This window comes from Pinus tabuliformis, chromosome Q, assembly GCF_031772625.1.
Source record: "Pinus tabuliformis cultivar Carrire ecotype Pingquan chromosome Q, CPIR1, whole genome shotgun sequence".
Classification (NCBI taxonomy): domain Eukaryota; kingdom Viridiplantae; phylum Streptophyta; class Pinopsida; order Pinales; family Pinaceae; genus Pinus; species Pinus tabuliformis.
The window spans coordinates 1,129,083,925-1,129,111,546 of NC_142296.1; the positions used below are offsets into that span (position 1 = coordinate 1,129,083,925).

Here is a 27,622-nt window from a genome sequence, read left to right on the forward strand (position 1 = left end):
CATCCCATAACTCCCTTGCTAATGGATACATTTTGATTCAAACTGGTGTGACGGTAAAATCCTCCTTATCAGGCATGAAACACTTTGTCCAAAAGTAGAGATATCGTCTTGCTGAATTAAAAAAATGCGGGCCATTCTCAAATACCTGTGTTTTGTCTTCAAGACTTGCAAGGACAATGATGAAGAAACCTTTTGATCCTAGTTCTAGATTTATTTGCCCCTTAGGTTTCCGTTTGAGTTGGATTCAATGGGAGAGGGTTTTTTCTAAAGGCCAAATGTTGAGAAATTTCTTGATCAGTGCATGGTCTCGCATATATTGGATATAATCATTGATGTGGCTGGAGTGAAGTTCAAATTTCAGGTCTATGACATCTTTAGATAAACAACTTCCTGGTTGTCGCTTCCTTAATGACGGAGAAGGTTGCTAAGGCTTCTTTTAATCTCCATTGAGGTTTCACCCCAAGCTATTGGGGTTGGTGGTAGAAGGTTGCCCCATATAGTTGTAGTCAACTACAATCTTGCTATAGGAAGGGGATTCTCTCCTCCGTTGACATTCGTTATAGGAAGAGTAGTAGATGGGTCGCCTAGAATACAACAACTAGGGTTTGTTTACAACACAAAATTTTATTAATTTAATGTTATTATTATAAATAGAAAAATACTAATTCAAAAAAATATGATTAAAAAACATCAATATTAAAAAAAATGAAATTAAATAATTTATGAGAGTACACCACAATAACCTCACAAAGCACATTGTCCAAGAATATTATACACCCGCAGAGGATTTAAATCTTGAATCTCATCATTAACACAATACTTCATAATACAACAATCCTCTATGTACTTTTATATATTATTATTATTATTTTGTAATAGGAAAGAGCCAATGACTAAGAAAGAGCTGAGACATCCCGTATTAACCACTAGTGAAGTGAAAACTCTCTGGGCCTGCCTACTCCTTGAGCCTAATCAATACATGCTACAACATGCCTCCGAAGACTTGAACCTGGGTGGGAAGCCACAATCCCAACCACTTGAACTAAGAACCATTGGGTTATGTATATATATATATATTTATATTTTTTTTAGGCATGTTTTAGATTAATTTTGCTAATTTCAATAGAGATTTTAAAAATTATAAATTTAAACTATTTAATTTGCAAAATTCAAATGTCTACAAAATTTTATCAAGTATTAATTCAATTTATACATTTAAAAATATATTTTTAATAACCACCATCACAATCTTCATCAAAATTATTTATACAAATAAAAGCTATAATAACAATCTTCTTCCCAATTGTCTAGCCAATAAAACTATTTTATCTCTAAGTTTTACTGCACTTACTTTTATTTTTAGTTAACCCAAATAAACTCGGATAAAACTATTTTATTCTTAGTTTCACTGCACTTATTTTTTATTATTTTTAATATAACAAAAATATGCTAGTGTCCATAATATGCGTGAGCCCATTTACATGACATCCTTGAACGTCCAATCTATCGTCATAAAAAATAACTAACACAAAACCGCCTGTCTGTGAACACCGTTTACCTTTAATCGCACAACCCATCTTTCCAAAACAGAGGCTTTTGAGAAAATCAAATTGCGGTGATTCCGTCTGGCCGGATATCTTCTTCCGTCTGGCCAGATTTTATAGGTTCAATTCGATCGACGACTTTCCTCGAATTGAAGAATTCATTCAATTGGGGTTCCGTAATTGTTATTGAGGTTGTTTGTAATCATGGCGAACCAGTCGGCCCCTCGTCAGCTGCTTAATGCATCGTTCAATCAGGATAACAGGTTAGTGCCACAATTGCACTCTTAGTCCGTGAAAAAATTCTTCTTTACAATAATTGTGGGGTTTTAAGCAACGGAAATTGTTCTGCACCTCAAAGACTTTTAGATGGATGGGAAGTAAGTTTTAAATACAAAGACGAAAATAAGACGTTCATATTGTTACCCTGTAATGAATACATTGCTTATGGGGATGCATTGAGATGACTTCAATCATCAATATTGAAGCTCTACATTGAATTCAGTGAAAGATTCTTTGACTATTATTGAATTTTGAACTTCCTCCAATCCTCGTCCTGTAGGCATTTTTAGGTGTTTTCAACCAAGTACTAGTGTAGTTTAATGTTGTAAACTGTAATTTATGCGATCCAGGGCATAATTATGCTCACTGGTGTGTTGTATATTGTCAGTCTGCTTGTTTTTTTGTAACTGAAAGGTACTAACTTTATTAATAATAATAAAAACTTAGGCAGCGCTTAGCTTGCCCTGTAAAATATGAACATGGCCTCAATATATTTTCAGGTTTGCTCTGGCCATTCCAGTAGTATGGGATATCATCAAAAGTCTTTAAAACATACATTTAAAGAATTGATTGTAGTCGTGTCACTAAGAGATTGCACTAAATATTTCATCAGTTGGAGTATGAGACCCTGAATTAATTAGAAATTCTCCTTTCATGTGTTTGCTTTTCTAGCTATTTCTTCCTTCTTTTCCTGACTTCCCTGTGTCTGTTGCTGATTGACACCAATTTTGTGAGTTATCTGTTGATATGATCCCACCTATGAGCATTTTCCTAGGTCTTGGGTCTTGTCCTCCGCCATGCCCATTCCTCAACTATTTGAGATCTGCTTTCCTTGGTTATTTAAACCCAAAGGTTCACCCTTCTCTCTAATTATCTGCTTGTAAGTCCATTGCATCCATTGTTGGATTCGGTTAGTTAGAACGGTCTGATACTTGATTGGCTGCCTCTGTCCTCCCTTTCCCATCACTTCAGAATTTGTTTTCCTTTAAATTCAGGTCATTTCTTAAACAAAATGTACATACACATGGGAAGAATATGTGTGGAGAGACAAGAAAGATACATTATATTCCTTAAATGTTCAGTGACATAGAAAAGTGTTGTATGCCTCCCTTCTTCCTCTCTCACCAGCATAGATCCATCTAAACCTCAGATTGCCCTGAGAGGGATCAAAAGAAACAGAGTTAATTTTCTTGGTGCTTAGAAGATCATGGGTTAAGATGGATCTGTGCAGGTTTTTTTTTTGTTTGAAAAATATGTCTTATAATCCAGAGAAGTATTTACAAACAGAAGAACCAAAAGTGGAAGGGTATATACAATGAAGATCATATCTTCTTCCATAGAGAAACTAGAACAAAAATGAAATCAAAGTATGTTGTGGGCTTAAAGGCCTCAGTTTCTTTGATCAACAAAGTGCTCTTATGCAAAAGATGATGGCATATCTCATCGCAGCATGAGGGACAGAAGTCAGATGATGAACTAACTTGATTCTCAAAAACAGATTTACAACGGATCATCCAATGATAAAGCAGAAATCCTCAAGCAATGCTAGATCCCTGAAAAGGAAGAATGGACAAGAGATCGACAGTCTTCAAATAAGGTGGCCCTCCAATGAATGTGTCCCTGAAGAAGCTCTCAGTACAGATTCTGCAAAAATTGCCAGCAATTTGGGCAAACCAGGAGTCCTAGAAGATATGTTTCACAGTCTCCAACTGACCACATACAGGGCAAAGGCCATCCGAAAACACACTTTTGATCAAACATGCCTTGAATGGAATCCTTGGGTACATCACTAGCTAGGCAAAAACTTATAGCTTATAAGAAATCTGGATGGACCAAATACTGCAAAGTCTTTGTACCTGTCTGTCCTCTATATAATTGAACATTCATCTCACATTGAGTACCAGTGACAACAAATGATGATGGTGCAAGAGTGAGTAAAATCTCTGAGTGTCATATTGCTGAAGAGGGTGCCCAAAGCTCCATCTCTAGTTCTTCCAGAATATACCTGGCATCCCTATATTCATCTTGAATAACTTGGCCTTCGGGATGAGCTCTCTCAACTCCATAACTGACAGGGGATCTGAGGCCATCAAAAAAAACTCCTGAGCAAGAATACACTAGTCCCTTCAGGAGTGCGAGATGAAATCCCACATGTTCCCCCCAAAAGAAAATATCCTTTCTACTCAATTTTCGAGCTTGAAAATGGGGTATATCAACAACACATTGACCCTGCACCCTCCAACTCCAGATGGGGTGACAAGCTAAGTTCCAGCTTGCCTTGCTGCCCTCCCAAGACCAATGAACCAAACCAGCCATGGCTTTCCAAGCTGCCCATATACTTTGGAAGAAGATGCTCCTCTCCCACTATACTTATATCATAGCCATAGGTATGATTGAAGAATCTGCTCCAAGCGTTGAAATTGAATTTTGCTACGAGGCCAACAAGAGACATAATAGACATGTGAAGCCTATTGTTAGTTTTTGTAGCATTAGATAGTGTTCTAGTCTCGGCAGTTGCCAAAGAGGCTAAGAAACACTAGGACTCCATAATCCAGAAAATGTTTTAGGAAAATCCACCTAGAAATGCCTTAATTAAGTTAATAGACCAATAATTAATTTTTTCCTAAGTCTAACTTAGGGAAAATGAGTAATTAATTGAGGAAGGTGAGATTTCTCTAGAAATTCACATAGATCGACTAGGAAATAGTCTCAGCCATCGATTAAGTTTTAATCTTGGCCATTGGAGTCCCACAGTGAGATTATAAGAAGAAGTCGATGGGTAGATGGAGGAACACATTTGAGATCGTTTTCCTTGGGCAGTTCAACTTTCCAAAGAGCAGCAACATTCTGTTAGAAGAGTTTGAGCCAGAGAGGGGACACAAAGACAAAGAGGGGCAGAAGCAGTGAGTCTGAACGAAGTTTTTCCAGTTCCAGAGAGTCAAAAAGAGGAGGTCGAGATTTTCTCCAGGAAGCAGTGCAGGGACTACGCATTTGCTTCAGAAGAGCAGTTCGATTTGGCTAAAGAGGAAGACGTTTTTAGTTCCAGAGGTTGGGAAGAGTTTCCAAAATGTTAGAGAAGCATTTTCCCAGTCAGCAGCAGGTAGGACGACTAGATTGACAATTTTTTTAGGTAGTGCGTGTAGCAGGCAACACTAGGGTGATGCAGAGCCATCGTAGACCACTTGGACGACTAGATTTTCAGAGGCCAAATGGTGTCGGGATTGCTCAGAGTGAGGGTAAAATCCCTCAATAAATTTTTTCCAATATTTCTCTTGGATAGATTCGCCAGTTTGGCGACATTTATTGTACTCAAAATTTTCTCTGCTGCTTAATAATAAAAACCCTCAGCTATTGCACCGGTTTTCCCACATTGGGTTTTTTTGGGGACAATTGTCCAAAAATAATGGTGTTATAATTTTTGTGTGCGCTAGCATTTTAATTTCCGAAGTATTTTATTTGTGAAGATCGCAGTGTGGTTAATTTGGTGTTGCCGTAGCAATAAACTGCATAATTAATTTTACAGTTAGAAGAATTAATTCTAGTTGCTGCAATAGTTGAAATTTTCACAAGACATGCATCCAACCATTGTTAGCTTCCCGACAAAGGAAAGGTCCTTATGTTGCCACACATGAAGTTTATTTTGGGGCCTATAGGAACACCGATCCCATAAATCAATTGGTGGCATGCTCACACTGAACGAAATATTGTATCTCACAATTTACCCCAGTTCTAATGAGAGTCCAAGTTGCAGGAAACTAGTTTGGTGGAGAATCTAGCGCAACCAACTAGTAATCTATCTTGTGGGCACTAACCATGGCACTCAAAAAAAAAGAAGGTATCCATGTGAAAATTTGGAGACCCAAATTTCTATTGTTGCAACTGATTAAGTTTCTTCTATTTGTTAAATAATTGAACAAATAATTTACTGTGTTCTACGGTAAATATCGAAACCAATACATTGCAGCCTTCAATAATTAGATTATATGTGGAAACAAAAATTGAGCAAGAAGAAATACACAACACACAAAGGACACCGTTGTTTTTGGACAAATGTCCTCGGAAAAACCCAATGTGGGAAAACTGGTGCAACAACTGAAGGTTTGTATTATTAAGCAGTGGTTTTCTGAATACAATTCTTTAGATGCCCAAACTGGCAATCCTATACAGAGATCTAACTAGGCAAAAATGTAGTGAGATGATCTCACCTTGTCACTGGAAGATCTGGCATTGATCTGTGCTGAAGATGAGCCTATGCACTGCCTCTGCGCAGTACCGCATCACACCCACGCAGTCACTGCATCACTGCTGCTGGGGCTGCGCTGCACCTCCTCTCGATGCTTTGATAGCTGGAAACATCGGTGCTCTGGCCTCCTGGTCTCACACCTGGCTCCGACACTAGATCCCGACTGTTCCTCAGTAGAATTTCGGACTCCCTCTGAAGCTCTACACTGCCAAGCACAGATCTGCATCAACCTCTCTGGACGTCCTTCTGCCCTCTCTGCCTTGTACTCTTCGGATCAGGGAAAACTTTCTCCGGAAACTATCCTTGCCTCTCACTGCAAGAAATCACCTCGATCACTTCTCTGACAACTGCAACACCACTCTCTTGAGAAATCGATATCTTGATCTCTCACCCGATGTGTTTTCCAAATATCGAGCCTCTTCTTATAATCCTCTCATTGACCAATCAACGACCCAGATTAGATTTTAATCAATGGCTCAGATCATTTTGGCTTGATTCTCGTCTTCTTCTAGAAGTTTCACCCCCAATTTAATTAATACCCTTTAATTATTTTAATTTCCTAAGTTTAGACTTAGACATAAAAATAAATAATTATTTTAATAAAATTGTCTCCGGGTGGAATTTCCCAAAACGATTTCTGGGTATTCTAAAATACATGTGTCCTAGCCTCCCTGCAAATTTTGAGGCTTAGAGCACATCCGATGCTACCAGAAATCAACACTCCCTCTTAGTGAGGAATGTGCTTTAGTAATGCACCCTGCTGAAGCATCACCCTGACTCTGTAAAATCTTCCACTACGTTGCTGATGTTTGACCACTGCCCACCAACTACTGCGCAAATGCTGCATCTGTGTTGCTGTTGGCCCTATCATTGCCAACGTTGCATTTGCACTGCAACCCTCTCCAACTACTGCTACTGCTGCAACAACAACATAAAAGCATCCAAAATACTGAACAAGTGTCCAACATGATGCATCTTTTGCTGGAGTTCTGATTGTTGCTAGTCTCTGCGCTGACCCTCTGAAGTCTTTGCAATGCTGTTGACTTTGTACTGTAGCCAAATCTGCTTTGCGCTACTCAGTCTCTGGCGCTCCTAGCCACTGCAACTGTCACTCCGGCACTCCTCTGCATCAACTGACATTGGTCCATCCTGCTACTTTTGATATGGGCTCTTGTAGCAAGGTATTGATCCAAGAGGTGGAATCCTTGAGGATCCTGCCCATCTGCAGTTCTTTTGAACTACAGTACTACATCACCCCACCTCTCCCCTGGAGGTATCTGGGAAACCATGGCAAACTCCTCCTCCTCGATCTTTGCAGTTGCAACCCGCGAATCATGTTTCTTGTCCTTGTCCTTCTTCTTGAGAGGGCACTATGTAGCGTAGTGACCAAATTCACCACACTGGAAACATTTGATCTTTGAGACGTCCTTCTTCCGCCCCCGCTACTCCTGCTGCCCCTTTGATGCCAGGGCTGCATTCTCTTCCCTCCTCCTTGGGCTTCGTCCCACTGCTATTGTTGCTATTATCAAGTTTGCACTTGACTAAGTCTCGCCTCATCTCTTCCTGTTGAAGAGAGACTCACATCCCTTCCCAATCCAACAATTTCTCTTTGCCCAGGATACTCTGGACAAATGCTTGCCATTCTTCTAAGACTGAATTCAAGGCCAACCTCACCATCTTTGTAGGCTGAGGTGATGATCCTACAACTGGCAACTGATCTTGGACTTCCTGAAGCTTCGATAGGAACGAATTAATGTGTTCCCCCTTCTGCATCCTCGCAGATCTCATTTTGTCCTCCAAGTACATCTTTCGCTGCTCGGAAGATCCTTGATACAACGTAGCCAAGGCATCCCACATCTCTTTGGCCGTCCCTTTGCCAAAAATGTGACATACAACGTGATCCGTCACTTCGTTGAGGATTAACCGCTTGGCATTCGCCATCTCAGCCTTGTACTTCTTGAGTGCATCTGCATCGGCAGGTTCAGCTACCACACTATCAACATAGGCTTTGAGATCATGCTCATCTAGAAGGCAGGAGATCCTAGCCTTCTAGATCACATAGTTGGATGCTCCATCCAATCGATCTTGATCTCTCCGCCCATTAGCTACCATCTCTGCCAACAAAATGTCGAATTTCCTCCTCTCCTCTGCACTGCTGCTAGGTTGGTCTACGCACTCATTGCTGGAGTTAGTAGATCTACTCCTCTACTGCTGCTCAACAATTGAGACATCGAATTCCCTGGCTAGGAATTCTCTGAGGAAGAAATTCCCTCAAAAGTGTCTCCTCCTTCTAACGTTTTTCTGCCCCAACAATTGCTGCAGAAAACTGCGCCTCACCTGAAGACTGCTCTGTGCTGAAGCTTCTGCTGCGCTGCTCCCTCTGCCATTGACAAATCTCGATTTGGGAATCTTTCCTCTCTGTCAACTCACTCAGAGAGAGATCTTCCTTGAGAATCTTTCCCTCCTAGCCTGGACTGCGCAATCCCTCTGGGGATTCGATCTATTGCCTATGCAACACTTCGATCTTCCTCCTCTTCAATGCTGGGCTCCTCTGGTTTGCTCTCTTGCTTCACTTACCCTCTGATACCATGTGAAAATTTGGAGCCCAAATTTCTAATGCAGTAACTGATTAAGTTTCTTCTATTTGTTAAATAATTGAACAAATTATTTACTGTGTTCTACGGTAAATACTGAAACCAATACACTGCAACCTTCACTAATTAAATTATATGTGGAAACAAGAACTGAGCAAGAAGAAATACACAACACATAAAGGACATCGTTGTTTTTGGACAAATGTCCCCGGAAAAACCCTATGTGGGAAAATCGGTGCAGCAACTGAGGGTTTGTATTAGTTAAATTTGGCAACTAGGGCCAAACTCCATGTGGTTCTTCTTATTCATGGCAGTTGATATTTTTCTTGGAATCCTCTCATCGAGAGGTGTAGGATTGATCTAAATATCATCAGATTTCGACAAGTATTCATGGAGATCTGAATTTATTTGTGTTATGCGACAATTCGTCAAGGTCGGCCAACAACTAAATTACCCCCACTTGTCCTCCACGTTTTAGTATAAATAGAGGTGCCTTGCAAGTCATTTTAGACACACCTCTTGTGATCTCTTCCTCTCCACTTGTCTTTGGGTTTTGGTGGGAGGAGAGACCTTAAGATGTTACGCTGCCCTAGATCTTAACGCTGTCATGAAGAGAGAGCCCTCAATGTAGTCATGACCTTAACATTGTTATGAAGGAGGCCTCCTCAACGTAGTAGGAGAAGCCTAAATGTTGGTCTATAAGAGACCTATTCACTGTTCTAGAAAGGCTTCCGTACACAGTCCTAATAAGAGGATATACCCTAGCCTGTAGATAATAATGAGGGCTCTTCGCTGTCAAGGAAGGAGCTATATAAATGCTGTCCTAATAGAGGATGATCATCACATTGATAATTTACATAAAGTCTCGGTGATGATCACAGTGATATAGAGGGTAGTGCTCTCCTCCTCGGTGGTGCATATCTCAACAAAAGGAAGCACGATGATTATCTTTTGATGGAAGAAAGGGATCTCTGAATCCTACACTAGCCCTAACAATCTCGGCATAACTGTGGCAAAATCTTGAATATATCATAGTGAGATTCAGACCTATATGTATGCATCTTGGTAATCTCATAATAAGACACAGTCACAATCCCACTCTCTCGGCATAAGGAGAAGAAGCAGTATTACAGTGTATTTATAATAAGGAGGAGTTGTACTATAGTCTCGACATACTGACAATGAAGGAGATCCAAAATGATATCTCCGTAGTAGTTTCGGTATCATAACAGTGATGAGGGTTTCTAGATGTGTCAAGTGGTGCAAGACGAGGAAGCAGTAATGACAATAATTGTTATGATAATAAAGGAAACTATGATGTCAATAGTAATGAAAGTGCAACATGGTGCAACATAGTCATAATGAAGTACAACATGGTGCAGCATAGTCATATTGAAGTACAACATGAAAGTGCAACCCAGTCATAATGAAGTGCAGCATGGTGCAGCACAATCATAATGAAGTGCCAGCATGAATGGTGCAGCAAAGTGCAACATGGTGTAGCATGGTGTAATGAAGTGCAGCATGAATGGTGCAGCAAAGTGCGGCATGGTGCAACATAGTGTAATGAAGTGCAACATGAAAGTGCAACATGAATGGTGCAGTAAAGAGCAGCATCGTGCAACTTAGTGATGATGAAGTGCAGCATGATGGGTGCAACACAGTGATGATGGATGCAAAATGATGAGTGCAACATAGTGATGGGTGCAACATAGTGATGATGTATGCAAAATGATGAGTGAAACATAGTGTAATGAAGTGCAACACAGTGATGGAATCACCTGTGTTCAGATCTGCTACCTCATGTTTCATCTTCCTAGAGAAGATCTCTGCTCTTGTTTTGACAAGTCAAAATGTTGACTTCTAATGTATATGTACTATCTCTCTTTCCGTTGAACTATTGAAGAACATAAGAAGAATTGATCAAGGGTTTCCCCACATTGGGGTTTGTCCCTGGCTGGTGCCACATCTTGTGTCCTCTTGTCTTGGCTTGTCTTCTGTGATTTATGTTTATGTTTTATCTGCATTTTACTATCATGCTAAATGTGATTGCTAATCTGGAATTGATATTGAGTTAATGTGAAAAATTGAAGTAAATTGCTCTCAGCATAGAACATACCTAAAATTAACATGGTATCAGAGGTGAGGTGAAGACAAAGCCCAAGCAAGAGTGAAAGAGCAATCACTGAAGATAGTTGGAAAGGACAAAAAGGCTCAATGGGTTCCTCATCCCTCTTCAAATTCACCAAGGGTGAAGTCGAAGCAAAGAAGATTATCAAAGTGGCGCAGCAGAAGCATCTGGTGGCCTACCTACAGGTCACTTCAATGGGAAGTCCGGATCTAAGAATGGAAGGAAAGGCAGATGCCTTGCTTGCAATAAGTTTGGCCATTATGCGAGGAAGTGTCCAAATAGAAGGGACACATCACTTGATGATGATAACAATCATTCCAGGGGCATCTTCAATGATCAAAGGAATGACAGGTACAATGGCAAAGGAATAAAAGGAATGCAGGTCATCAAGGAAATGGCCAACTCTTCAAGGAAAGCAAGGAACTCCAGGTATGAAGAATCAAATGTTGTTTCTGAGTATTATCTTATGTCGGCCCTCTCCACCAGACTCGTTGGGAAAATTGATAGTGGTGCCTCAAGGCACTTCACTGGATTCAAGGAAGCTCTCTCTAATTTGATAGAGAAGGAAACAATCATGGAGATTATTCTTGGAGACAATGCCACCTATCCCAGAAAGGGTGCAGGGAATGTTTCTCTTCAAATGGATCAGGGTAACTCGCAAGAAGTTCTTTATGTACCTGATCTCAAAAGGAACCTGGTGTCCATTTTGGAAATGGAAGTCAAAAGTTTCAAGGTGGCATTCATCGATGGAAAGGTACGTGTTTGAAAAAGGAATTTTTCAAGATACTCTTGAGTTTAGGGTTGGCAATTTGTATCTAGTTGCAGGAAGTCCATTGGGGACCATGTCAGTTGACACATCTCTTCTATAGCACCGAAGGTCTGCCCATCTTCATTGTGGGGCCCTACCCGATGTGAGACAGATGGTGACAGGGATGCCTGAATTCAAGAAGAGCATGAAGGTACATGCCCGAGATGTACCAAAGGAAATCTTACAAGGGGACCATTCCCCTCATGTAAAAGCAAGACCACAGATTTGGAACAACCAGAGAGGTTTGAGATTCATGATTAGGAATCTCATGTATGTGGGTTGAAGAAAGATCTCTATGATTTGGAGCTAACACCCCGAGCTTGGTATGAGAGGATTGGCTATCTGATGAATTTGAGATTCACTAGGATTGAAGCCGATCTAAACCATTGCTTTAAGGTTGTGGATGATAGAACTCTCATACTATTACCTTATGTGGACGATCTCTTTCTAGCGGGTACAAAGCCTTTCATTTGCAAAAGTAAGAGGGAGTTGGATTCCAAATTTGGAATGACGAACTGCAAGCCCGTGACTACCTCGATGAAGCCTAACTTTAAAAAGTTATGCGGTAGTGATGCTGGACCTGATTTTTGAAATGACTCTGAGTTTCCTAAACTCATACTAGCATTGATGTTCTTGGTGAACTCCCGTCCAGAGATATGTTTTGCAGTTAACATGTTGAGCTTATATATGGTTGAGCCTCACTGGATTGGTGCCAATAATCATTTGAGATATCTTCAGGGAACAGTCTCTTATGGATTGAGATACACTACCGGAAATGTGAAGCTGCATGATTATTTTGATGCTGATTAGGCAGGCAGTGTGGAGGATCGCAAGAGCACTTCTGGGTGCTGGTTCTCTTTGGGTTCTTCTTTGATATCCTAGATGAGCAGGAAGCAAAAGTCGGTTGCTTTGAGCATCGTTGAGGCCGAATACATAGTTACAAGTATGACCTTGTGTGAAGCTGCCTAGTTGAGGAAGCTCTTCAGTGAACTGTTTGGACACGTGCTGGATACCATCGTGATCTTTTGTGACAACCAGAGGGGGATTCGATTGTTGAGGAATCTCGTGTTTTATGATCGCTCCAAGCATATAGACATCAGGTACCACTTTATCTGGGATATGGTACATCGAGGAGCAAGAAGGCTCCATCGCATTGGGACTGATGTGCAGGTCGCCGATATTCTATCAAAGCCCCTGGGAAAGGTCAAATTCTTGACTTTTCGAGAACGACTAGGAGTCGTGGAGACTCTCTCCTAAGGGTCTTGTATGATATGGACATTGATCTCTGGGAGCTCTGGAGGGCTTGGGGGTACATCTTGGAGCGATGAGCAACCATAGGGTGAGTGGTTCGGCCTTCCCCTAGTGGTTTGCTATGTAGGCAGGATGAGTGGTTCATCCTTCTCCTGCTGAGACACAGTCATAGGGTGAGTGGTTCAACCTTCCCCTAGTGATTTGTTGTTTACAAGGTGAGTGGTTCAGCCTTCCCCTAGTGATTTGTTGTGTACAGGGTGAGTGGTTCAACCTTCCCCTGGCGACATGTAGGCAGGAAGAGTGGTTCATCCTTCTCCTGCTGAGACATCCTACCCATGCAGGATGAGTGGTTCATCCTTCTCCTGCTGAGACATCCTACCCATGCAGTCTGGGACTCATGGGAAGTACCTCTCATCTAGCCAATGAGTATGGAAATGAGGATAGGGACCATAGTAGTACCGATGGACGCATCATGTTACTACCGTACTCCCTATGCTAGGATGATATTGATCTGGGATCAAGTGGCACTGACTTCGGGTCAGCAAGAGTGGTATGGTACACTCTCTTTATTTGGAACTGATTTCGGATCAGTAAGAGTGGTATGATACACTCTCTTTATTTGGAACTGATTTCAGAACAGTGAGAGTGGTATGACACACTCTCTTTATTGGGATTGACTTCGGGTCAGTAAGAGTGGTATGAGACACTCTCTTTTATGTGGGACTGACTTCGGATTAGTAGAGGATGGTATGATACATTCTCGATCACTTCTTCTTCTTCTTCTTCATAGTTCAGCAGAGCAATGTAGAAGACTGATGGCAGAGATAGTCCAGTCTGGTAGATGGATTAGCAGATGGAGTTCTCCCTAGTTGAAAGGGAGTGTTAAAATTGGCAACTAGGTCCAAACTCCATGTGGGTCTTATTATTCATGGCATTTGATATTTTTCTTGGAATCCTCTCGTCAAGAGGTGTAGGATTGATCTAAAGATTATCTGATTCCGACAAGTATTCATGCATATACGAATTTATTTGTGTTATGTGACAATTCATCAAGGTTGGCCAACAACCAAATTACCCCCACTTGTCCTCCACGTTTTAGTATAAATAGAGGTGCCTTGCAAGTCATTTTAGACACACCTCTTGTGATCTCTTCCTCTCCACTTGTCTTTGGGTTTTGGTGGGAGGAGAGATCTTAAGATGTTACACTGCCCTATAGGATGCCCTAGATCCTAACGCTGCCATGAAGAGAGAGCCCTCAATGCTGTCATGAAGAGAGAACCCTCAACGTAGTCATGACCTTAACACTGTTATGAAGGAGGCCTCCTCAACGCAGTAGGAGAAGCCTAAACGCTGGTCTATAAGAGACCTATTCGCTGTTCTAGAAAGGCTTCCATACACAGTCCTAATGAGAGGATATACCCTAGCCTGTAGATAATAATGAGGGCTCTTCGCTGTCAAGGAAGGAACTATATAAATGCTGTCCTAATAGAGGATGATAATCACATTTATAAATTACATAAAGTCTCGGTGATGATCACAGTGATATAGAGGGTAGTGCTCTCCTCCTCGGTGGTGCATATCTCAACGAAAGGAAGCACGATGATTATCTTTTGATGGAAGAAAGGGATCTTCGAATCCTACACTAGCCCTAACAGTCTCGGCATAACTGTGACAGAATCTTGAATATATCATAGTGAGATTCAGACCTGTATGTATGCATCTTGGTAATCTCATAATAAGACACAGTCACAATCCCACTGTCTCGGCACAAGGAGAAGAAGCAGTATTACAGTCTATTTATAATAAGGAGCTATAGTAGAGTCTCGACATACTGACAATGAAGGAGATCCAAAATGCTATCTCTGTAGTAATTTTGGTATCATAACAGTGATGAGGGTTTCCAAATGTGTCAAGTGGTGCAAGACGAGGAAGCATTAATGACAATAATTGTTATGATAATAAAGGAAACTATGATGTCAATAGTAATGAAAGTGCAACATGGTGCATCATAGTCATAATGAAGTACATCATGGTGCTGCATAGTCATAATGAAGTACATCATGAAAGTGCAGCATGGTGCAACACAATCATAATGAAGTGCAACATGAAAGTGCAACATGGTGCAACATGAAAGTGCAACATGGTGCAACACAGTCATAATGAAGTGCAACATGGTGCAGCACAGTCATAATGAAGTGCAGCATGAATGGTGCAGCAAAGTGCAACATCGTGTAATGAAGTGCAACATGAATGGTGCAGCAAAGCGCAACATGGTGCAACATAGTGTAATGAAGTGCAACATGAATGGTGCTGCAAAGAGCAGCATGGTGCAACTTAGCGATGATGAAGTGCAGCATGATGGGTGCAACACAGTGATGATGGATGCAAAATGATGAGTGCAACATAGTGTAATGAAGTGCAGCACAGTGATGGAATCACTTGTGTTCAAATCTGCTACCTCATGTGTCATCTTCCTAGAGAAGATCTCTGCTCTTATTTTAACAATTCAAAATGTTGACTTCTGATGTATATGTACTATCTCTCTTTTTGCTGAACTATTGAAGAACTTAAGAAGAATTAATCAAGGGTTTCCCCACATTGGGGTTTGTCCCTGGCTGGCGCCACTTCTTGTGTCCTTTTGTTTTGGCTTGTCTTCCGCGATTTATGTTTATGTTCTATCTGCATTTTACTATCATGCTAAATGTGATTGCTAATCTGGAATTGATATTGAGTTAATGTGAAAAATTGAAGTAAATTGCTCTCAGCATAGAACATACCTAAAATTAACATTAAGCAGTAGTTTTCTAAATACAATTCTTTCGATGCCCAAACTGGCAACCCTATACAGAGATCTAACTGGGCAAAAAGGTAGTGAGATGATCTCACCTTGTCATTGGAAGATCTGGCACTGATTTGTGCTGGAGATGAGCCTTTGCACTGCCTCTGCATAGTACTGTGTCACACCCACACAGTCATTGCGTCATTGCTACTGGGACTGCGCTGCACGTTCTCTTGATCCTTTGATAGCTGGAAACTTTGACGCTCTAGCCTCCTAGGCTCACACCTCGGCTTCGACTCTAGATCCCGACTGTTCCTCAACAGAATTTCGGACTCCCTCTGAAGCTATGCATTGCCGCAACGTAGCTTTGTGTGGCCTTGTGTCAGCCTCCCTGAACGTCTTTTTGCCCTCTCTACCTTGTACTCTCCGGATCAAGAAAAACTTCCTTCGGAAACTATCCTTGCCCCTCATTGCAAGAAATCACCTCGGTCACTTCTCTGGCAACTGCTGCGTTGCTCTCTTGAGAAATCAATCCCTTGATCTCTCACTCGATGTGTTTTCCAAATGCCCATTCAGCCTCTTCTTATAATCCTCTTGTTGATCAATCAACGACCCAGATTAGATTCTAATCAATGGCTCAGATCATTTTGGCTTGATCCTCGTCTTCTTCTAGAAGTTTCACCCCCAGTTTAATTAATACCCTTTAATTATTTTAATTTCCTAAGTTTAGACTTAGGTATCCATTAAAAATAATTAATTATTTTAATAAAACTGTCTCCGGGTGGAATTTCCCAAAACGATTTCTGGGTATTCTAGAATACATGTGTTTTAGCCTCCCTGCAAATTTTGAGGCTTAGAGCACATACGATGCTACCGGAAATCAACGATCCAAACAGGCCAGAGCATCATCTACCGAATGCTTCTCTGCACCCATAGAAAGAAGAGAGTCATCAACAAAACGATTATTAACCATCTTGGAGCCATTCAAAAGACAAATACCCCACACTTAACCTTGAATACGAGCTAAATCTATCAAGTAGCCTAAAACATTTGTTGTTAAAACATATAAAGCAATGTTGCACGGAGCGGGGAAGTTTTTTGGAAGCAAAGTGTCTGAAATGCCATTTTCCAAAAATCTAGGAATCGAAGCGCCTTAGAAGTGTCTATTATATATATATATATTAATTTATTAATTTATTTATATTTTTTGAATTTATATTAAAAAAGCATCCAAAATACCAAATTAGTTGTAGAAGATATGAAAACATGCATATTTGTACACAAATCGAGATACATATAGCATCCATTGTACATCAATGATTAATTATTCGAGCATCAACCATCTATAATCTAGATTCCTCTCCTCTTGTCTAACTTTTGCCTCTACTTTGATTCTCTAGGGATTTTAGTCAACATTGTTCAATTTTGATCAAATGGACTAATCCAAGCCTTATAATATTGTACAGAAAGCTTAACATGCCTGATTAATTATTTTGACTTGAGTGAAGGGTACATTTTTGCTAAGGCCATGAAAAGGGAGTTCAACAATCAACACCACCAACACTGGGGTACATATAGGGCTTGGTGCTCTTGATTAAATGCCAATCATATACCCTCATACATGATATAATCTAATGAAATGCCACAATCCCATTGATCCTGAAAAAAACTGTTAAGTCTGCTGAATTTTGAATGGGATATGAAATTCTATTTTCTCCATATGAAGTATGATGACGTTGGAACCACTCTCAAATATCCTAAGTCATTTCATGGTAATGTTAAAAATTTAAAGATAAAGGAGAATGCCATTTACTTTAAGAATTTAACATTACCATTAAGGAGCATTTAGGAAGTGTCTGGGGTGTTGATTTTGTTAGTTTTTGTAGCATCGGATGTGTTCTAGCCAAGAAATTTGGTGGAGAGGCTAGTATACATGAGATCTTCAAAACCTAGAAATCGTTTTTGAAAATTCCGCTTGGAAGTGTCTCAATTAGATTATTAACTGATTTTTAAATATTTCCTAAGTCTAAACTTAGGGAATATGGTTAATTAATCAATATTAATTGAGATAAGGTGATAATCATCTAGATACTCACCCGGATCGATCCAGAGATGATCTTAGCCATTGATTAAGTTTTAATGTTGGCCATTGGTGCTCCAACAATAGATTATAAGAGGAGATCAATGTGGTGATGGAGTAAATACCAGTCCAGATACTTAGTTGCCCAGGCAGTCCGATTTTCTCAGTAGCAGTAGCTCAGTAGAGAAGATAGAGCTAGAGGGTGAGTATCAAGTGGAAGAGGAGGGAGGCAACATTCTGGGAGGAAGGTTTCCAGTTCTTGGAAGAGGCAAAGGAAGGAAGGTTGAAATTCTCATAGGGTCAGCGTAAGCTCTGCACAGAGGGTGACGCAGAAGGCTCAGCACAGAGGCTAGGGAGGTAATTTCGGAGGCAAAAATTAGCTATGGGGTGAGAGAAAATTCTCACAATAATTTTGTTAGTATTTTTCCACAGATTAGATTGCCAGTTGGGCATCTAAATTATTGTACTTAGAATTGCTACTGAAAAATAATAATAAAATCCTCATCTGCTACACCGGTTTTCCTGCATTGGGTTTTTTCGGGGACTTTTGTCCAAAAATAATTGTGTTAATTTTATGTGTGTGTGCTAGCATTTTTCAGCTTCCATCATTTTATTTTTCCCCATAATTTTATTTGTGAAGGTTCCAGTGTATCTATTTCAATATTTTCCGTACCAGATAAATTGTTAATTAATTAACAATTAGGATAAATAATATCATTTGCTGCAATAAGGTTCTAGTTTGGAATTTTCATAGAGTTTTCAAGTGCAATAGATACAACCACTAATTTCTGAAATACTGGTAATTACTTCAAAAGATATAGATATTCTTTTAACAATTCCAATTCATTAACCAATTTCTGATTAAAATTACCATTAAAGAGCATCTAGGAAGCGTCTAAGGTGTTGAGTTTTCAAGACCAATAGATACAAACACTAATTTCTAAAATACTGATAATTGCTTGAAATGATATAGATCTTTTAACAATTCTAATTTCTCATTAAGCAATTACACTTTAGAAATTCAATCATAAAACCTTAATAACAGTAGAGATCACAATGCACAAAGAGAACACAAGATTTACCTAGGGAAAACCCACTTGGGGGAAAGACCTGTTACCCACCACTTCGTGGGTGATATCTGTAGGAGAACTTTTTCTCCTAGATGGTGTTCAGCCGGCAACCAACAACCCCTTGCATCTACTAGATAACTCGATGTGCCATTTTCTCCGCCACCTGAGCCAACCATGTGGTCCCTTGCTCATCTGTTATGATCATATGTTTGAATTTGGGCCTTCCAAACCCGAAGGTATGGCTTATCATCGTGTGATTGAGTATTTTTGTTTACTTGTCATGGACACTTTGGGCATGGATTAATGGGGGGATTTGACGGAAAGAGTGGACTAGGTCTATACTCTTGTCTCCTCTGCCCTTTTGGTGGTTAACCTTGTGTTCTAGTCCCATGGGATTTCCTTTATTGGCCACTAGGTTTTAGGGACGGAACTACATGGGTAACCTTGATTTTGGTCACGTGGTCTCGCTTCCCGATACCATATACATTGCTCCCCTCTGCTCATTACAACCCCATTCATCATTTTTCCTATCCGGGTCCACATTTGACCACTGGGTCCACAAGGAGTTAGCCTCCCCCTCCCTTTGTCCACACCTTGGGTTGGGCCTAGAATGATGCCCTGGAGGTTGATGCAGCTAAAAAGACAGTGAAAAGCAAAATTTGGCCACTTTCAACAGGAATTGTACTATAAAATGCAAAAGATGGCCAGGACATACAAATTTAGCACATGGGAAAAAGCCAAACATGAGCTCTACCCCTTATCCATGGCCATCACCCTAGTTCCTATGGGCCCTAGATGATCCCCCTCCATCATGAAGGAACCCATGATTGTCCCAACCCTTGGTGGCAATGAATTGCCCCACCTAAAGGGGGTATCTATTGTTGTATCCTACACATCATGCTCTCACCCTCTGGAGGACCGAGCAGTTATAAGGAAAAATCAATAAAAAGCAAAAGGCATATGAAGAAGGGTGGGAAAACAAAGGTCGGGGTAACTCATGTTCCACGATTTCTCCCTCCTACACTAACATATACTCACATGTGGGCTTCCCCATATTAGCTACCCTTGTACCATGGCATGTGGCACGGAGCTTCCCCTTCACCCTCATTCCATTCCATCACTATATCACATCCCACCTACCATTGGATGGATGTACCATGGACATGTCACCCCCTTTAGAGGCTGAAACCACCTAATAGGGTCCTTGGTTAACCCCCTTTTGAGCTTGGAGACACTTGTACATGCCAAAGCCCACTATGGAAGGGCATGCCATTATAAAGTGTCCACTTGTGTTTCATGATTTGTAAGCTATTTTACTTGATTACTCTAATGATTTGTTTTACTAGAAAGCTAGGAGATGCATTGGATCTTATGTAAGATTGCAGGTGGGTCTCCATTTGGGGTTTGTTCTCCCTATACGGGGTCCAAGCCCTCCAGAGGGTTACATTGGCACTTGTAGGGTGAGTGTAGAAAGCCATGGACCTCCGCCATAGCAGAGAGCACTTCATGGATCCCCAACACCATTCAGTGATTGCTCGTATTCCAACTTTGGGGTGGGGATGATGTACTTGGATCCCCATGCCCAGTAGTCGGCTTCACACTTGTACCACACACTTGGTAGGGGTTCCAGGGTCTAGATGAGGATGTGTCTCACCGCGGGAGACAAAGGGAGGGCTTATGTCATCATCCTAGCCTTAACAGATGGTTTACAAGCATTATCGATCCACTTGGAGACCCATGTGTTAGAAATTTTTCCTGTACTATCTGGTTTATTTCTTCCTACTTGTTTAATTATTTAACAAGTTATTTACCATGTAAATACTGAAAATAAACACAAGTATAGTATCAACTACTACAGATCATCAACTAAAAGAAAACAAGCACACAAGTGACACCATTATTTTTGGACCAATGTCCCTGGAAAAACCCAATGCGGGAAAACCGGTGTAGCTATTCAGAGGTTTTTATTATTATGCAGTTTTCAGAATACAACCAGAGTGCCAGAAATGGCTCACACAACAGAGAATGCCCTCGACAGTAGTACCTCTCCTCGGAGACAGATATTCCGGTTGAATAATCACTAGATGAACGATCCCATAGCAACAATTGCAGCTCCCACTGCTCTGCGTCACTCTGATAGGGATTGCGTCACCCTATCCGACTCACCAACACCTAGTTTGTCACATGAAATCCTTCCAGCGTTGCCTCTTGGCCTTGCGTCAACTCTGCTAGCCTCTGCTTCAGCTTCTAGAGCCTTTGCGTCAGCTTCTAAACCCTTTGCGTCTCACACGTTGGCCTCTCCTGGCTTTGCGCAACTCCTGGCTGCCTTTGCGTAGCACCCAACTTGCCTCTGCGTCAACCTCTCCAAGCTCCGCGTTGTCTCTCTGGTACCAACTCTGCCTCTCTGCTATGTATTCATTGCCCCTCGCTGTTGATCACTGATTCTATCTCTCTTAGCAAACCCCGCTCTAGAGAATAGAATGACTGATCACTCTGGTGTGTTCTCCAACTGACCCTCAAGCCTCCTCTTATACTTTTCTCATTGGTCCATCAACGACCGAGATTAAATCTCTAATCAACGACTAAGATTAGATTTGGCTTGATCCATGACTTTTGGAACATTCTAACCCAGTTTTATATTAATACCCATTAATATTTTATTTTTCTTAAGTTTAGACTTAGGAACTCCATTAAAAATATTAATTATTTTAATATCTCCCAAACCGGTTAGAATCTGCCCAAACCAATTACGGGTCTTGGAGATCTCATGTGCTTTAGCCTCTCCACCAATTTTCTTGGCTAGAGCACATCCGATGCTACCCCAAATCAACACAACCTTTAGCGAGGACTGTGCTCTAGTAATACTCCATACTGAGCATCACCCTGATTATCCAGCATCGGTTCCTGTGCTGATGCTAGGCCTCCTTGCCCAACATCCTCTGCACTGCTGCTCCATGGCCCTGCCACTGCCATTGCTGCATCTGTACGACAGCTCCCTCTGCATTCGTGCTGCTGCTGGTCCATACTCCCAGCACTGCATCTGCGCTCCATCCCCTCTCATCATGCTGCCCATAGCACTGCCACTGCTAACTGCTGCACTGCAACTCAGTTACTGAGAAGTAAGTAACTGATCCACCCAACTCTGACATCCCTATCAGGCTAGAGACACTCCCGATGTTGAAGCTCCCTTTGTCGCTAACAAGTGCTCCCTCTACTGACCTCTGCGCTGCTGCAACAACTCCCTGCATCTCGCACCATTGCACACCTCTCTGTGCGATCCTACATTGGTGCAATACTCTCGTGCATCTTGCACTGTTGCAGTCTGCTAGCCTTGCGCTGTCCGGGGACTCCTGCATTGTAGCACTCTCTACCGCTCCATCCGCATTCGTCTCTATCGACATCCGCCAATCCTGCTACTCCTCTTCGGGGGCTCCCGTAGCAAGGTATAATCCAAGAGGTTGGGTACCTCAAGGATCATGCCCCTCATCGCCTGTAATCCATTTGACTATAGCTTGATGTCTCCCCACTTCTTCTCAAGTGGCACATGAGCACTCATGGCACAATCATCATCCTTCTCGACTTCTTTCTCTGCCCTTGCTGGCGCTGCCTTGGTCTTAGAAGCCTCTCCCTTAGTCTTCTTCCTAGGACATTGGTTCGCAAAATGACCTAGATCCCCACAATGGAAGCACTTGACCTTGGAGAGGTCCTTCTTCTTTCTCTTCTCCTGCTTTCCCGCAAATGCTAGAGTCGCATCCTCTTCTTCCTCCTTGATTTTGACCCGTTTTCCGCTACTCCCCGCCTTGGTCACCCGTCTGATCTCTTCTTGACGAAGAGCCGCCCACAGTTCCTCCCAATTTGGAAGGCTCGACCTGCCCAGTATGCCCTGGACAAATACCTCTCGATCCTCTGAGACTGCGTTCAATGCGGTCCTCACCATCAATTCCTGATTCGACGTGGCCCATATGGAAGTTATCTGGCCACGGATCTCCTTCGTACTGAGGAAGACATCTATCTACTCTTCCTTCTGCATCTGGTATGACCGCAACTGATTTTCAAGTAACATCTTCCTCTGCACGGAAGTATGCTGGTACAATTTCTTTAGGGTATCCCACATCTCATTTGCCATGTCCTTCTCGGCAATATGCGACACCACATGATCCTTGACCCCATCAAGGATGATGCACTTTGCCCTGACTATTGCCTCTTCGTACTTCTCATTTTCAGCTGGGTCAACTGGGATCGCTATTGTTTTCAAGGCGAAGTCCTTGATGCGATATTTGTCTAGAATGGACAAGATCCTAGCCTTCCAGACCACGAAGTTGGATGCTCTGTCCAACCTATCATGATCTCTCAGTCCATTCACGGCCATTATGCTGCTCTTCTTTTGACTCTTGCTGAGTCTCTCAACTTCCCGTTTGGAAGTTCTCGGTTCGACTCCCTTTGAGTCTCGATTTCCCTTCTAGAAATCCCTCCTCCTTGGTCTTGCCTTGTTAGGTACTATTCTGACCACAATACCCCACCAGCTTCGCTCCGCAAATTACCCGCAACCTCCTATACCCCAGCAACTGAAGGATTGAGCCACTTGGCTCTGCGCAATCCTGACACCGGCAAATCAGCTCCCCTAGCCAACTACGTTAGCCCTCTTGGCCTCTGCGTGAGCCTAATTCTACCTTCCTTAGCCTCTGCGCTGCCTCTCTCTCGCCCAGACTGATGACACAGTCTCTCTGTGTCACTCCTTCCTCTGTCGCCTTCTGCACGAATCAACTCTGTCACTTGGGACAACTGAATCTGCTGCTACTGCTTTGCTCGCTGATGCCTTCAGTTATCTTGTGATCTGCAACCACCCTTTGATACCATGTTGGAATTTCTAAGTTTAACCCGTTAGAAATTCTTCCTGTACTATCTGGCTTATTTCTTCCTACTTGTTTAATTATTTAACAAGTTATTTACCATGTAAATACTGAAAATAAACACAAATACAATATCTACATCTATAGATCATCAACTGAAAGAAAACAAGCACACAAGTGACACTGTTATTTTGGACCAATGTCCCCAGAAAAACCCAATGCAGGAAAATCGGTGTAGCTATTCAGAGGGTTTTATTATTATGCAGTTTTCAGAATACAACTAGGGTGCCAGAAATGGCTCACCCAACAGAGAATTCCCTTGGCAGTAGTACCTCTCCTCAGAGATAGATATTCCGGCTAAATAATCACCGGATGAACGATCCCACAGCAACAATTGCAGCTCCCACTGCTTTGCGCTACTCTGATAGGGACTGCGTCACCCTATCTGGCTCACCAGCACCCAGTCTATCCCACAAAATCCTTCCAACGCTGCCTCTTGGCCCTGCGTCAGCTTTGCTAGCCTCTGCGTTAGCTTCTGGAGCCTCTGCGTCAGCCCCTAGACCCTCTGCGTCTCACACGTTGGCCTCTCCTGGCTCTGTGCAACTCTTGGCTGCCTCTGCGTAGCACCCAGCTGCCTCTGCATCAACCTCTCCGGGCTCTGCGCTGTCTCTCTGGTACCAACTCTGCCTCTCTGCTATGTATTCATTGCCCCTCGCTGCTGATCACTGATTCTATCTCTCTTAGCAAACCCCGCTCTAGAGAATAGAATGACTAATCACTCTGGTGTGTTCTCCAACTGACCCTCAAGCCTCCTCTTATACTTTTCTCGTTGGTCCATCAACGGCCGAGATTAAATCTCTAATCAACGGCTATGATTAGATTTGGCTTGATCCATGACTTTGGAACATTCTAACCCAGTTTTATATTAATACCTATTAATATTTTATTTTTCCTAAGTTTAGACTTAGGAGCTCCATTAAAAATATTAATTATTTTAATATCTCCCAAACTGGTTAGAATCTGCCCAAACCATTTCTGGGTCTTGGAGATCTCATGTGATTTAGTCTCTCCACCAATTTTCATGGCTAGAGCACATCTGATGCTACCCCAAATCAACACCATGAGGATGTCATTGTGCCCCCACACCCACTTGGGGACACCACATGTGACTTGCTTGGATATCAAAAGCCAACCCCTCATTCACTATTTTTGGAGCCTATTCTCACAGATTGACACACTTTGGACTCCACTAGGCCTTTTCAATGGCCCAACGACACATTATGTTTACTATTTGTCCTCTTGAGAGGTTTATCTTTCTATTTTGGAGCTATCTTGGTGCGCTTGTCACCAAGTTATATCATTATTGTATGTTATTTTATTATTTGGGGCATTATTAGGCTAATTAGGCTATTTGAACCCCCTTATGGATTGTATAAATAGATGAGAGGCTCATTCATTCCTCTAATCATCACTTGGATTGGATTAGTATCTCTTGAGAGATTTTCACACTTGTTTCTGGGATCCTCACCTCATAATCAAGCAATTTCAATCAAGGTAATTTTGGCATTTTTATTGTCAACTGTTAGAAAAATTGATGTAGATGAGGCATGCATTTGCTGGAGAAACAAATTAGTTCTGTTTTCTGCAATCACTGCTACTATGAAGAAAATTTAGTTTGGGCATGCTGTATTCAAATTGTTACTGTTATGCCGACTTTAACATCAAACATCCTAAAATAAGAAAACCAGAGTTGCAGACTTGCTCTAATCACTATTAAGAAATTTGTGAAACAAAACAAACCCAAAGGTATACAACAAGAGGAAGTGGGTGAACTATCCTATGTCAGATTGGGGGCCCATTAAATTTACAATACAATCAGATGCACTGATTCGAACGTACACAAATAAGTTGTAGATAAGATAAGACGAGATACTTTTATTAATGTCTAAATAATAACCACAAAAGTAGATCTACAGGACTAAAAGAAACATCCAGCGTGAATACAGAGTGGGAGGGGGAGGGCAACCTCTGTATAATGTTGAAAGAAGAGGGGTTAATGGTGGAAAATAGAGTAATGTGTTATGTCATATCATTTTTGTTAATGCCTTTTCATTAATCCTATCTAGGTCGACTACCCACTAGTTAACCCCATCTCCATTTTTGGAAAAATTGAAGGTGAGAGTATGCAAACTCTAAAAAAAAGCCCAAGTAATTAATGGATTTAAAATTTAAATACATGCCGTAGTTAGAAAAGTCCCTGTTGTGCATAGAAATGGATATCTAAGACTGCATGATGTGAAATCAACAAAATAGCAGTCCATGATGGGCCCTTTCAGTATCTCATCAATAATTATGCTATTATTTTTATTGAGTCACCATCTCAGTCTTTTGTGATAGTAGCGTTGTTTCTTCATAATGATTACGTGTCTCAGTCTCTTGGGATAGTAGTGTTGTTTCTTTACAATGGTTATGTAGCAACTATTTACTCTGTTATACTGCTGGTATAGATCCCTTGGTTTGGTCTTTTTAATGGATAATGGATAATTTTGTGAATATGATGAATCATTGGTTAAAGGTCTTAATTTATTTTTGTGTTCATGTTGTTTATCTAACAGTTGCTTCTCGATATGCACAAGGGATGGTTACAAGATTTTTAATTGTAAAAGCGGCAGTTTGTGCTATGGAAAGTGTAAGTTTTATATAACTGAGTTGATGATAAGAAGATCTCTGGACTATAAATGTTTAGCTTGAATTATTGGGATGTTTCCTCTTACAAATAACAAAGACAACATACTCTTGAATTTTTGTCTTGTTGCTGGAGTCGCTAAATAGCAAGTTGTGAAAAAAATCATTTTTCTTGAACTTCTGTATATATTCATTTTAGAGAAACTCCATCACATTTCATGTTATTGTATTAAACATGTCACTTCTTCTTGCTTGTTTGTTGTATTTTTATGCTTCCCTCGAGGGTCATTGTTTCTTTTTGACCTTCACTTCATGTTCTCTGAAAATACCTGTTAGAAGACTGAGAGCATGAAATTACAATGATAATAGAAACTATAGAAACAAATATTTGAGTCAATACATTTAATCATTATAAATTTATACACGAAATAATGTCAAAATTTGCTATTCAACAAACATTAATTTGTTAAAAATCATTTGTACTAAATTGGATTAAATTAATGACCAAACTATATTCATTTAATTTTGCATGCCCTGGTATTCCACCTTAATACATGGTCTCACATAATCTTGTCTCCTTGGAAGGGCCTTCTAAGGGCTCAAACCTTATTCCCATCACATTTGCATAATAATTTTCAAATGTTAATCACTTTTGTTCTAGGGTTAACAAAGAATAATTCTAGAGGAGCTGCTTTTGCACTTCACTCGGATTACAATGCATTGTTGGTACCACCCTACTATGTTGTCCAACATGTTCTCTTCTCCTTGGAAGAGCCTTTTAAGGGCTTGAGCATTATTCACATCATTACCCTAATTATTTTTAATTAGTCATGGTAATTCTATGGTTTGCCAACAATAATTCTGGAAGAGTTGCTCTTGCACTCACATTTTGTATTTCACTGATGACACTCTTATAGTTCCATTGATTGACATTTTGTGATCATTTGTTGGACCTTAATAAAATTATATTAGTTTATCTTATAATTCATTTTCATTAGTTTCTCCATAGCCAGAGGCATTTTTAGGTGTTTTTTGACCTATTTGGACCATTTTCACCTAGCCTTTTTTTACTTGTAACAATGCACCCCACCGTCCAGCCCATAGACGAGGGGGAAATATTCCGCATGCCTTATGAAAAGCGTCAACCACAATTGGCTCACAAAGTGCAAACATGTCACTAGCAATATCTGAACCTTGGCAACAAAATCTATCACCCAAAAAAGTGTAAAGTCTCAAGCACCATGGTAATAGCTTTGTGTTCTTAGGAATGCTGCTCACTATCACCTCAACAACTCTTCTCACACTTTA

General features: G+C 41.1%; 1 protein-coding gene across 1 annotated transcript in view; it reads left to right on the plus strand.

Moving 5' to 3' along the window:
- Positions 1-1,507: 1,507 nt before the first annotated feature.
- The window catches only part of ATG18B (autophagy 18 B-like protein), a 326,386-nt gene continuing 300,271 nt past the window's right edge, over positions 1,508-27,622 (plus strand). Inside the window, exons 1-2 of the mRNA XM_089383325.1 lie at positions 1,508-1,807; positions 26,245-26,318. Of these exons, the coding sequence (XP_089239451.1) occupies positions 1,749-1,807; positions 26,245-26,318 (133 nt within the window). The 5' untranslated portion in view covers positions 1,508-1,748. The remainder of the gene's footprint in view (positions 1,808-26,244; positions 26,319-27,622) is intronic.